The sequence below is a fragment of the Rhynchophorus ferrugineus genome, unplaced genomic scaffold (genome assembly GCF_030347505.1).
Source record: "Rhynchophorus ferrugineus isolate W39M unplaced genomic scaffold, kcgeb_rfMv2 rfM102, whole genome shotgun sequence".
Taxonomy (NCBI): Eukaryota; Metazoa; Arthropoda; class Insecta; order Coleoptera; family Curculionidae; genus Rhynchophorus; species Rhynchophorus ferrugineus.
In genome coordinates, this window is record NW_027472680.1 from 158,164 (window position 1) to 173,055 (window position 14,892).

Here is a 14,892-nt window from a genome sequence, read left to right on the forward strand (position 1 = left end):
TGTTTAAATGTACTAGGTAAACTAATACATATTTATCTCAAAATATCTACGTTTCACTTATGAAATTAGGAAAAATACAAAACAACAATATTACAATAAACATAATTTATTTAAGTATAAAGGACAATAGGATAAAGTTATGTTATTTGTGTTACATCCACTTCATCGATTTTCTCTGGACTATTTCTTAAGGGTCTAAGTTATATAGACTCACTAAGATTGTGGTAACATTGGCCAATAACTGCAAATTTATCATCTTCTTTCTAATTGAGGTAGACGTCCATATATCCACCTTGTGGGTTATATAACAGTATACATCTTGTATCTTTCAACTCATTTGCCCATGGTTCTACACTTATGGCGTCATTTTCATCTCTATTAGCTGTGGATTCAAAACCATAAGCTGCTTTTATGTTTTGGAACTCTTCGTGAGTCACTAAATCTATTCTTCTTACATTAGTAATATCCACATCGTGTCTTACATCATCCTCTATAACATTAAATGGTATTTTAGCTGCTCATTTGGTTACAATTTATTCTCTATTTGTTTTCGAGAGCTGCAGGAGTTTAAGGTATTTTCATGTCCAAAATATGTTTTGGTGAATTCTACTTCATATTCTTCACCTTCGTTCTAATTTAATACTTGCTAGGCAATGTGTATTTATCTTGTTTCTTCCTTGAACTTCCTTGGACCCTGAAATATTATGCTAGCACAATATAAAGAAATATAGCTTCTTCTCTCTTGACACGAGGTTGGGGCTTGCTCCATATCATTTTCCCATATTTGAATTTCTTTAAAGGTATTAAATTTCAATAACTCCTCAACGTTTAAGTTATGAGTTGACTGTAAATGATTCATTAGAAGATTCGCTTACATTGTAGTATGCTCGCATAACTTACATGTGTACAGTATTTTTGTTACTTTGGTATCTTCATTAATAGCAGGATGCTTTGTTTTGGATCCAGGCTGTTTCAATATTTGTTTGCTGCTATATTTATTTTCGCAAGTAAAATATTTAAAAATGAATACACCCTTCAGATTTAATGCAGATATTTTTCTAAAACATAAAATTATTGTAAGATTCAGCAGGAAATTCTCTTGTTATGGACATTCAAATTAGAGCAGGTATATAACTTCGTACAGTTTTCAAAATAGAAAAGCTTCTTTTGTTCCATGTTTTGTCTTTCCATAGCAATTTGATTTTCTTATATAATTACTTAATTCTACTATTATAATATAAAACAAAGCAATATATATAGAAAAAATTAGTGTATACAATAATATAAACTAAATATTTCAATCAAAAACTAAATAAACTAAATAAATTATATTTCAATACAATCGTAAATTAAACTATCTAAAATTATAAAAAAGACTAATTAAGTAATAATTTGGTTAAAAAAAATTTGCGGTTGCACTCGAAGAAGCGCAATTTTCCCCACTAAGAACACAAAGCGAAATGCACGTAACAGCCTTGGCGTGAAATTTAAATAAAAAACAATTTTTTTCTGGAAATAAATTTGTTAAATTAAATTCAATTAAATAAATATATATTTATATATATATATATATAAAAAATATGATATATAACAATAAATATAAATTTATAATGTAAATTTATATACATTTATCTAAATTTATCTAAAAATATAAATATAATATAAAAAATATATATCAATAAAATATAAATATTATATACATAAATATAAACCATAAGCAAAAAACTTTGGTGCATAGCAAAATAAAATTACCTCTTCCATCTTTCCGTCAGTACTTTTAATATTTTATCCGAAAGATCATTATGGAATGTACAATTGAAGGAGTTTTAATTTACATTTTTAAAACATTTGACAAAAATTTTGTTATATAATCGACATGGCAAAATCGCTGAATAATTTAAGATATAGCTCAAAGACCTACTGACTACTTGTATATTAAAACAATTTTGTTAGAGTTTGGGACACGATATATTGTCTTGTCTCTATAAAATCAGTCTCAATTTGTGGGTCTACTAATTTATTCATAATTGTATGTAAACAAAAATCATATTTCATATCTTTTTTAAAATGTTATACTAATTAACCTGAGATATACACTACGGTACAACGTAAAACTTTGTTTGCTGTTATAGGAACAGCTGGACTGAAGTTATAGTCAAGTAATTAACAGTAAAAATGAGCAGAAAGGGGGATACTAGTTGAATGAATACAAACTTTACCATTACCTTCTGGAGTTTGTTCAAATGTCGATGATACTTGCTTCGAACACCCTGGTTGCGGGCCTGGAATGATGGAAATAGGTACTACCAAGTAAGACAGTTTTGAAATTAACAATTATGAACAGAGATGTGATTGAGTCCTTCAATTTACCTTCGATATAATTTTGATTTTGATCCACTTCAATTTGTACATGTTCTGGGCTCGTGATATTATTTTCACCATAACTAAATTGTTCATAAGTACTTAAAGGAAGGTTTAAATGTATCACACAAATATCTCACGTGGTAACGATAATAAATTATGCCTCATGTTTAACCAACCAGTTTAGGATTTTAAAAGTTTTCTACTCACTTCTTAAGGATCGCTTTTTTAACGGAAAACGATGATGCATTTCCTCACTATCTGTGCATCCGGACACACAACACTTCATAGATCGGGAATACATTTCAACTACGGACTTCTACCTAGTAATAAAATAAAATAATAATTTAGTCTATAAACGTTATAAAAAGCTGACCACACTGTTCTCTACATAGGGCACGTTAAAAATGGGGTGCAAAATAAACAAACCATAGAACGAAATGAACGAATCAGATTCCGTCGCGGCTCTTAGCAGTTTCATGTTGGACGTGGCGAAACATTTCGCCAAAATTTCCATAAATTTCCATATATTCGCAAAATTTTACCAAAACACCCACCTACGAAACTTCCTGCCCTACTCGTATTTAACATAATAGTTAGGGGAGCATAATTGCCAACGCCTCCGACCGTTTTAATTTGGTAATATTAGGTACGTCTGTGTTTCTATCCGGTAGTTTCCAGAACAGTTTCAAATTTAAAAAATTAAAATAATATTTTTAAATTTTCAAACAAATTCCGGTACATTGTTACTATTTGATTGTTAAGCTATATGTAATAGTACAGGGAAAGAATGTAATTGACCTTATTCTTGGGTTTGCTATAAATAATCTTGTTCGTTGATTGAAACATATTGCCTTGTCTTACCTTTCGGACCAATAAACTAGTATTGTGGTCGAATAAAGGCCTTCTATTTATCCTGTCAAGTGTGTGTGTTTAGAATATAACGAACATTTCAAATACTATAACATTTGTGCTGAGGTTGTAATAGTGAGTTAAATAAGAATTATTCTATTAACATAAGTGGTGACAGTGATAAAATAGCCAATGGACCATCCCCGTTAAAATGGTAAAATCAGACTGTGTAGGAACTTTGCTTATCGTCTAATCAGAACAGAAGCTAGAAATAACTGAATTAGCGAAAAAATGCTGTATGGCGTGATAAACCTACTCATTTGATGCTTCTAGTGCACAAGCTGTGCCGTCAACTATGATGTCAAAATTTGTTTGTCAAAAATCTAAACTACGAATTGTAAGTGATAACATTATAATTGTTAAGACAAGTGAATCTATCAAATTCCGGTACATTGTTACTATTTGAATGTCAAGCTATATATAATAGTACAGGTAAAGAATGTAATTGACCTTATTCTTGGGTTTGCTATAAATAATCTCCCAGTTAACTTGCCTATAATGCAACCACTCTCTGATACGGTGTCAATGTCCTGTAAGAAATACTTTTATTTCTTGATAAATAAAATACAAATATTCAACAAACATTATAATGGTCACAATCTTGATAATATACTAGGGGTTGCAACGGTGATTACAATAACAATCGTATATCAACTACGTCAGCAAGATCTTCTTCGAGAGACTCCAAGAACCTATATGAATTCCGGTCAAGGCGTCGTCCGTTGTATCCGAAAAATGTACATCTCAGCATTCCCATCGTTCCGACCCGTTACCACGTCCGCCTCGATTAGCGAATGAGTCATTAGGTGCCCTCTATGTAATTGGTCAACAATGCCGATCTATATTTTCTTACGGTCCATCTCTTAGTGACTATGGAAAATTTCACTTGATTCATTTACAACAACGACCTATTTTGATGCACTGTATGCAGCATCATTGAAAAATTCTGGGAATATATGAAAAGTTAATTTAAGTTAATAAAAGCACCAGCCTTCTTTCTGTTCTGTCATCATTGTAAAGTCATCCATTTGTACTTAACCATTGCAAAAAGAATATTTGAAATATGTACATAATAATCCTTGTAATAACTAAATAAAAATAAACAAAAACCTTATCTGTGTTCCTTATTTATTTTTTGAAGTCGGATTAATTTTCTTGTTAAAAACATTATGTTTTTCTCTTTTTGGTGTTAGATATTTGCTCAACAAATTATGCAGTTATTATATTAAGTATTATAATGGGCATGTCAAGTAAAGTTGCAGTCTGTTTGAGGAAAAATATGAATAAAGGAACAATGATTGAAAATAAGAAATGCTTCAGGCACCGGGGTCCGCTACCTAACCTAACTGATTTGACAGGCATTAACCAAACTAGAACACCCACGAAAAGTCGTTGTTTCCACCGGGAATCGAACCCGCGACCTCCACCTGTGGTCTGAAGACTCTAATAACTAATCTCTACGGCTTCTCATATGATATGGTTAGTCTTTAAAAAGCAAACTGAACGAATTTGTACGGATAACTAATAAAGAATAATTAACTTAGATATTATAGACAAACATATGTGCATTTTCAATTTTTCGTTCCCTTTTCAAGACCATAGGAACCTTTAATTTATTTAATAAACTCTGCTTTTTTTGGAATTCTGTTTGGTCAGCTGATTAAAGTCCTTGTTGATGTGGAACGCGTGTTTGGTGTTGATAAGGATTTGGTATAGGAATTTTGCGATTATACTACGGTGAATTTTTGAAAAGGGATGAGTGAAAAATTCCTTTTGAACCTTTGCACTAATGTATTTGAGTAATTCTGTATATGAGGCGCTCAAATTTTTTTCTCCGCTATTTCTAAATTTGTTCATCTCTTCATGGCCGATGTACTTAGACTACTTTAACCCGTCTAAATAAAGGAGTATGTCTTATAGAGAACCATAATTATTAGAGACAATTTGCTTTTTCTACACGTGGGAGGATACAGGATTCTCTGTGGATTATAACGGCCTGGGTTTTCTTTGGGTTGAATTGCAACTTCCAAAAGTTTAACCATTTAACCTCATTATTTAATTGTCCTACAAAAACTTCAATGTGAGAATATTTTTGTCTTCAGAGATATCGAGCTATGTATATCTTGATTGTGAATTCTTCACGCCATAAACAAAATCTAAAGGGCCGGCTTGGTTGGCACAGTGGTCAAGGGCGACAGGAAGGCCCTCTTACTGTTGCGATAGTAGCAGTTTCGAATCCTGCTGGGTAAATTTATGTTTTTGACTATTTATAATACGAAAAAGAAAATCTGTGACTGCGATCAGCCACGCCGGTAACCAAGCTGGGTAAGACCGGATTTCTTCTGAAATCATCTCTTGGACCGTGGGGAACAGATAAACACTATTTAGTAAAAAAGAGACGTTCAGTGTTGTACATACTATGTACATACATATGTAAAATGTTTTCTTGTCAACCCAATATAAACCCAAAAATATCTGAAAAATATGTAAAACATTATTTGAAAATGTCTATATTATGTTGTAGAGCCAGAGAGAATTACAAGAAGATAAATCAAATTGTAGATATATTAAGTTACTATGCTACAAAGGAGTGGAAGTTTGAGAACAGCAACGTGAAAACGCTATGGAAAGAAATGAGAAAGAGCGACCGGGAACTATTTGATTTTGATATTTGTGCTTTGAATTGGGACATGTACTTTTACACTTGTATCCGAGGTAAATCTTACCTAGACTGAAGTTCATTAATGATTGATGCTAGATAAATGATTATAAATATCGATTATATGACAGAAGAACTGAAAAAATCCAAATTAGAAGTTATTTTTGTTATTTCATTTCAACTCATATATATTTTTACATACTAATTACACCCAATTTTTCAATTATTTTGATATACCTTAAAATATTATTTGTTATATCAATTTATTTATGAATCATCATCTAAGTTAAAAAAAATTGGACAATTTGTATTATGATGTGATGGGAAATGATACAGTCATACTAGACTCAATAGTGATTCCTAACTAGTGCTCAAATATTTCAATATTTTAACGACAGATGACGCTGACTTCAAATTTTCCTATAATGTTTCGTCAGTATTATGTTTCGAATAAAATATAAATATAAAATTTAATACTATAATATTTCTATTTCCTTATAAGAACAATATATATAAATCTAGTAATACTTGTTAAAAAAGCTCGTAACACCTAATAACATTTCTAACCTTACTAGCTAAAGAATTTCAGCCTTCCTTCTATTGAGTGTTTTCATTTGTCTTCATCAGATTGCCTATTTTTATCCAAGCACAGTCTGTGATAGGCCACATGAGAACAAAAGTGGTCTGGGGATTAAAATACGGCCTAATATCGGTAATATTCACTATATCACAGGAATTGAGATGGAGGAATTCTTTCTTCAGGTCTTCAAGTCTGAATAAAAACTGAAAATATGTCATTTCCCATTTGGTGGCCTTTATGAACTTGTTTTTCAACTACAAACAGTCGCCTTTGAAATAGAATACCGGGGCATACCTTTCGCCGTTTCTCACCACGAAAAGTACCAAATTATCTACATTAATCTGCAGGAATCCACAGCAATCTTCATGTATGTCATTACATATATTATTAATCAAAACGAACATGATCCTGGTGTAGAATTTCAGAAAATTATACGTCTGCAGAAAGTCTTCCATCAATATTTTTCTATCTTTGCCTTCTACGAATAAAAGCTTCCCAGATGAACCGTCACAATGTTTAAAATTGATCTCATTAAATAAAAAAGCTTCGTATTCGCTAAGGGGATAACAATTTACTCGAAGGCTCTGACAAACTTCTGGTGAATATTTGTTCATCGTGGAGAAAATTCTCTCATTTATAATTCGAACGGAGACATATAACAATAACAAAAATTCATCACCAGCCACTTGATTTTACATCAAATTAGTATTGTTGTTATAAAGGTGATTTTATTCATTTCTATATTCTATTTACAAATTTTATTGCGAATATTTTAGGAGCTTGAGTTTATATTTTGAAGGACCCATTGGACACTATTCCACAAGGAATAAGAAAATTCTATAAGTTAATGATTATTTATTATTTAATATTATGTGTATGTTGGTGTGTTATATTATATAGTGCTTTGTTAATTTTAAAATATTTCGTTATAAACATATGTTAATTTTTGCGTTTGTTTTAATAGTTTTGATACATATAACTCAGCCCAAATATTTAACCATTCTTAATTATAACCTTTTTTTTCTTAATAATAATCCTTATTGTATATGATATTTCTCTTTATTTATCACTATTTACCTTTTATGCCATGTTATATTACTATAATCAAAATACCAGTATATAAAAGAAAAAATAAACGTACAAATGAACAAAAATAAGCCATTGTTGTTATATCATCAATGTTTTTGATATACCGATTATTTTGATTTTGTTTTCAAATTATATATTTGTAAGTAATTTGTAATCAGCTATATTCCTCGTTCAAACGAGTAGATGACAGTGGCGATGACGAATCTGTAGATAATTTTAGATATGACTTACCAACAGCTGTTATCAAATGAGTCATCTACTTGAGGTTTTATAAATTGCAAGAATTCACAACTTGTTCAAAACCACCTCTAACTATCTCACTTAATGATAAATAAAATGCCATAGTTGATATTTCAACTCTGTAACTGAAAAAAGCCGAATAATTGAATCTAACCTGAAATCTAAACATAAACTCAGAGAAACATTAGGCTATATGGACATGCATCCGAGCAGGTTTTATGGACCACTATAATTTGTTCAAAAATAATAAGCAGTAATTAACATAGTACGTTTATTGATGAAAAAACAAATTTCACATAATAGAACAAAAAATTTTAATTTCTTATAAGAAAAATATTAGTGAACTTAATACTAATTTAACAGCCTATAATAAGATTTGGAATGTTACTGACTAAAAATTTTTATTTATTTAACATTTCCATTCATTTGACTGCCTACACTCATCCAAGTGCAATCTACAACGGGCCATTTGGGAACGAAGCTTTCTTGATCAAAATATTGGCTAACATCCACAATATTCACTAAATCACAAGAACTTAGTTGAACATCTTCTTTCTCTAGGCCCTGAAGCCTAAACAAAAACCGCAAATAAGTTAACTCCCATTTGGTGACCTTCACGAACTTGTCTTTCAGCTGCCAGCAGGTTCCTTCGAAACAGAACATCGGTGAATATTTTTCGCCATTTCTTACCACAAAGGGTATGAATTTGTTTTCGTCAATTTGTAGAAATCCGCAGGAATCCTCGTTTATATCATTGTGCATGTTTTTACTTAAAGCGAACATAATTCTACCGCAGAATTTGAGAAAATCGTACATGTGCAGAAAGTCCTCCAACAACATCTTCGTATCTCTGCCTTCTATGAATAAAAGTTTTCCAAATTGACCATCGCAATGTTGCAAATTAATCTCATTAAATAAACACGCTTCCCATTTATTCAGAGGATCATAGTTTACTTGAAAACACTGGTGGACTTCTGGTGAAAACTTCGTAAAATTATTACACAACCTATGTTTTATAATTCTAACGGAGACATATTTTAATTCACCGACAATGATGTAAGGCAAATGCTGCAGGTCTATTGTGTGCCATCCAAATTTTACAACTGGAGAACATGGTGGTTCTTGCAATTCTGGTAACGTTTCGGCCTTACTCACTGCGTCTAGGACAACATGTCGGCTTAATTCGTTATCCATATTTTGTCGGTTCGCTGAGTTAATTGATGCCAATTTAACTACATAAACTTTTTTATTCGACATTTCACTTTTTACTTATATTATTTCAATTAACACTCTTCTTATATACTTAAAAAGTACACTACTCTTATAATCTCTACTTATATACTACCTTCTGTCACTGTCACTTCTGTCATTTCAATTGCGAATAATATATATCAAGTAATCTATGGAGAATGTTTTATGATACCATGGCAACTGTCGAATTGTTATAAGATTGTTGTTTTTAAATTAGTATTAGTTCTATATGCAATTTGTATGCTCTATTAACTTTAATATAAACAAATATATTATTACAGGCATATTAAGTATATGATTTTTTAGGTATAAGAGTTTATATTTTAAATTGTGTCGTTTTATATAGGACCTTTTTAATTTAAAAACATTTGAAGAAATTTGCGAGTGTTGCCTAAGTTTGCAATTGTGACATTACAAATAACTGAATGAACTAACCTAACTTCTATTTAATCTAGGGATATATTCTGAAAAATATGTTATTCTTTTTATAGTATAAATTAATCGTTGAATTTTAAATTGATCTAATTTAATATGTTTATGAGAGCAATAATTCGTTGAGATATACATTTATTTAGAGACATTGGTAATATTCTGCAGAAAATTTGTGCATGATTGAGAAAATCCTCTCACTTGTACCTAATTCGAAATGAAACGTGCTTCAGATCACTGATAGTGATGTAAAGGCTGCGGATATTCAATGGTGTGCCATTCGAATTTTAGAAATGAAGGTTTCTGAAGGAATGAAGAAGGCTGATGTTTCTTTCAATTCTGGCAATATCATTGTTGCCTACTGATTTAGCCATACCGGCTTTGTTATTTAAACTATTATTTATTAACCATTTGAATTTTTATAGCTTATGATGCATTTGATTTATTTAGGGATAAAAATATACTTTTAATTCATTTCAAATTTAAAACTAAAATATATTATTTCAAGAACAAGATGTACTGAATTGGTTCCACCAAGGGAATAACGACTCTGCCATAGGGCTGCCGAAAAAATATTCATATTTTTCTATGTTCATGGTTTCATATCTTTGGTGATATCATGTTCATATATGATATCATCTAAATTAAGGATTTCAAGCAATCTAAGGAGCTTAGATAGGTTTTCCGAAGCGAACAAGTGATAAACCGTGAAGGGAACTTATGTTCGGTTTTCGATGTGGTCCAACTGTGGTATACTCAGTATACCACAGTGTGACATATCTATAAAAAATTTGTTATGTTATCGACATAGCAAAATCGCTGAATAATTTAAGATATAGCTGAAAGAACTACTGACAGTATATTAAAAAATTTAGTTAGAGTTTGGGACACGAGATATTGTTTTGTCTCTTGATACACTACGGTACAACGTAAAACTTTGTTTGCTCTTATAGGAACATCTGGACTGAAGTTATAGTCAAGTAATTAACAGTACAAATACGTAGAGAACAGTGTGGTCAGCTTTTTATAACGTTTATAGATTAATTTATTATTTTATTTTATTACTAGGTGCAAGTCCGTAGCTGAAATGCAGAAAGGGGGATACTAGCTGAATGAATACAAACTTTACCATTACCTTCTGGAGTTTGTTCAAGTGTCGATGATACTTGCTTCGAACACCCTGGTTGCGGGCCTGGAATGATGAAAATAGGTACTACCAAGTAAGACAATTTTGAAATTAATGGTAACAATTATAAACAGAAATGTGACTGAGTCCTTCAATTTACCTTCTATATAATTTTGATTTTGATCCACTTCCATTTGTACATGTTCTGGGCTCATGGTATTATTTTCACCATCACTAAATTGTTCATAAGTACTTAAAGGAAGGTTTAAATGTATCACAAAAATGTCTCACGTGGTAACGATAATAAATTATGCCTCATGTTTAACCAACCAGTTTAGGATTTTGAAAGTTTTCTACTCATTTCTTAAGAATCGCTTTTTTAATGGAAAACAATGATGCATTTCCTCACTATCTATGCATCCGGGCACAAAACACCTCCTAGAACGGGAATGCATTTCAGCTACGGACTTGCACCTAGTAATAAAATAAAATAATAAATTAATCTATAAACGTTATAAAAAGCTGACCACACTGTTCTCTACGTAGGGATTCCGTCGCGGCTCTTAGCATAGCGAATAAAACAAGAAATGTGTTAAAGGTAGCGACATTTACATGTTGGACGTGGCGAAACATTACGCCAAAACTTAACGTTAGAATATAACGAACATTTCAAAGGCTATAACATTTGTGCTGAGGTTGTAATAGTGAGTTAAATAAGAATTACTTTATTAACATAAGTGGTGACAGTGATAAAATAGCCTCTGGACCATCCCCGTCAAAATGGTAAAATCAGACTGTGTAGGAACTTTGCTTATCGTCTAATCATAATAGAAGCTAGAAATAACTGAATTAGCGTAAAAATGCTGTATGGCGTGGTAAACTTCCTCATCTGATGCTTCTAATGCACAAGCTGTGCCGTCAATCATGATGTCATAATTTGTTTGTCAAAAATCTAAACTACAAATTAGGGCTAAGAGATAACATTGTAATTGTTAAGGCAAGTCAATCTATCAAATTCCGGTACATTGTTACTATTTGAATGTCAAGCTATATATAATAGTAGAGGGAAAGAATGTAGTAGAGCTTATTCTTGAGTTAGCTATAAATAATCTCCGAGTTAACTTGCCTATAATGTAACCACTCTCTGATATGGTGTCAATGTCCTGTAAGAAATACTTCTATTTATTGGTAATTAAAATACAAATATTCAACAAACATTATAATGGTCACAATCTTGATAATATACTAGGGGTTGCACGGTGTTGTACGGTGATTACAATAACAATCGTATATCAACTACGTCAGTAAGATACTCTTCGAGAGACTCTAAGAAACTATATGATTTCCGGTCAAGGCGTCGTCCTTTGTATCCAAAAGTGTCCATCTCAGCATTCCCATCGCTCGGTCCCGATACCACGTCTGTCTCGATTAGCGAATGAGTCATTAGGTGCCCTCTATGTTATTGGTCAACAATGCCAATCTATATTTTCTTACGGTCCATCTCTTAGTGATTATGGAAAATTTCACTTGATTCATTTACCACAACGACATATTTTGATGCACTGTATTCAGAATCATTGAATAGGGACTATGTCTTTTTAATCTGAAGCGGCAGTAGAAATAAAAAATTATGGGAATATAAGAAATAGTTAATTTAAATTAAGAAAGAAAAGAATTTTAAGCAAGTTCAAAGCACCGTCCCTCATTCTTCCTGTTCTGTCGGAAATTAATTATCGGTTAAAAAATTTTAAGCTAAATAATACTAATTGTTCTACTATAGAACAAAAGAAATCTCCGTAAATTCCCTATTCCTACTCTGTTGTGTGATAACAAGACATAGCATTTCATTATAATGATGACAGTGGTGCAGAAACATCCTACAAACAACAAATTTCCGAGAAATCGACAGACATAAAGCTTATGATGCAGATCTTTTCAAGTCGAGGAACAAAGAGGGTATTCAATGTCGGCACCTGTGAACATACAGGAGTTTTACGGGCGGCCCAATTGATATTTTTATATATTTGTTGTACATGATAAGGCTTTGCTCCAGGAATTAGATGTCGTCATAAACTGGAATGTGATCAGTAAAACCAATTTTAAAATATATAAAACTACTGATGGGTTGGAAATAAGGTATGACCTATTTATATTCCGAAAACTACGATAGATCTGAAGTATATTAATATAGATGATTAGTATTAATATAGATGGCGAAAAAATACAAAAAATGTTTTAAAAACGTTAAAATGTTCCTTTATTTCGTTTTCCTAAGATGTATTCGCAGCAGCTGTTGTATATGTGATGCGTATTGGGAAAATTCCATGAAGAGTGAAAAATATGTTGATATGCTTGAGATACTGATTATGAGGTTCTTTCGATCAAAAACAAGGGTTATACTCAAGTTCTGATCATAACGGATATAATTTTAAAAATGCTTTTGGCGTTATCTCGTAATAAACAAACAACTACAGACGCACTACTACACAGACATGACTACAGATAGACAATTTTCTACAAAATACTAAAAGGAATACAATATACCACGAAGAGATATAACAGAGAGAGCAGCACAATTTACATTTGTAACTTTTCGCAATTTCCTGGAACATGAAATGTGAAATTACGTCTCATCGCTATTGGAATGCCCCAAAATACATTATCTGTTGGAACTTTTGATCCGCACAGTTTTCAGTTTACTGAAGATCTGCTTAAAAATTAAGAAGGAAAGATAATAATTTGAATTAAAATATCTACCGGGTGTTGTGTTGCTTCGTTTTAATTTGGATTTAAATGGATTGTTAGTTGGACTGCTTCGATTTTGAACATTACACAACAGTATGAAATGCATAATGTATATAATATATATAGTAACTAAGTAGTAACTATATATAATAACTATGTAGTTTAAATGTTTACATATTTGTGAATTAGTTAACAATAAATTATTTTGAATAGATTTCTATTATAAAATTGAGAATTATATTATTTTTATTACTCCAGTTATTTCAAATATAGTAAGAATATACATGGGATTGACACTTAGTTTAATAACTACAAGAAAATTTCATTTTAAATCAATAGCATAAAATACACCAGACGGTTGAACTTTATTTTAATATACAAACAATAGTATGAGCTCTCTTCTGTTATTACAGAAATTTGTTTTATGTTTTTAAATATTACGAATTCTTGACATTTATTTTTGATATAGGTGAATTTTACAGCAGATGAAATTTGTGCCATGATGGTCAAAAAACGAAACATCCGTAATATATCCGTCATAGCTCACGTAGATAACGGAAAATCATTTTTAACAGACTCCTTAGTAGCAAAAACTGTTATTATTGCTGGTGCCGAAGTTAGAGAAATACATTTTACAGACACCGGAAAAAATTAACAAGACAGATTTATAAGCATATTAAGAATATGTAGTCTTTTGAAATATTGAACGACGAAATTTACAAACCACTGAACTTATGTGATAATTTTGATTAGTGATTCTGAAGCTTTATCTCTTTAAAATAAAACTGGGTATTTGTTATAACAAAAATACTAACTTTTTTCATAAATAATATTGATTAACGCGAAAAAGAATAGAAAGTTTTCTTGATTAATTTGATTGGTTCCTCTGGGCACATAGATTTCCGTTCTGAAGTACCTACTGCCCTTCGCATAACTGATGGTGCTCTTGTAGTAGATTGTGTTTCGGATAAGTAAATTCCTAAATAATTATTTGTATAATAAATTAAATAATTATGTATGTATTTTTGGTGTTACTTCACTTTGTATTAATTTTACTAAAGAACATGCATAATGCAATTCAATGCAAATGCAATAACGCATATCTAAATATATATCTGTGGTAAAGACAATTTATTAAGAACTTCCGAATTACAGTAGGAAACATTGTAGTGTCTTTACAATCTTTTAATTAATCGTGTTGTCATATCCAACGGCCCCAGGCCATCATCGGTTAATGATTGGTGCTACTGATGCTGCTAATTCGCTATAAATTATGAATTAGGTTAGAAACAATTTTGTAATAATGAATTATTTGCAGGTGTGTGTACAACCGGAAACTATGTGACGTCAGGCTATCGACGAACGTATTAAGCCAATCTTGTTCATGAACAAGATGGACCGTACCCATTTGAAATTGCAGTTGGATGCTGAATAACTTTACCAAACTTTCTGACGATTAACAATCTATGGGCTTAGGAATATTTCAACCCAAAAACAGAA

At 31.2% G+C, this 14,892-nt stretch overlaps 1 protein-coding gene across 2 annotated transcripts in view; it reads left to right on the forward strand.

The window, feature by feature from the left end:
* Positions 1–5,588: 5,588 nt before the first annotated feature.
* LOC143205934 (putative fatty acyl-CoA reductase CG5065) overlaps positions 5,589–14,892 on the forward strand; it is a 45,259-nt gene continuing 35,955 nt past the window's right edge. The window contains exons 1-2 of one of the 2 annotated variants that reach the window (XR_013008000.1): positions 5,854–5,988; positions 14,711–14,844. Coding sequence is in view for 1 of the 2 variants with exons in the window: in XM_076418947.1 (XP_076275062.1) it covers positions 5,712–5,988 (277 nt within the window). In the remaining variant the exon portion in view is untranslated. Of the gene's footprint in view, positions 5,989–14,710; positions 14,845–14,892 lie in introns of those variants that run through there. The other variant, XM_076418947.1, reaches the window with a different exon arrangement.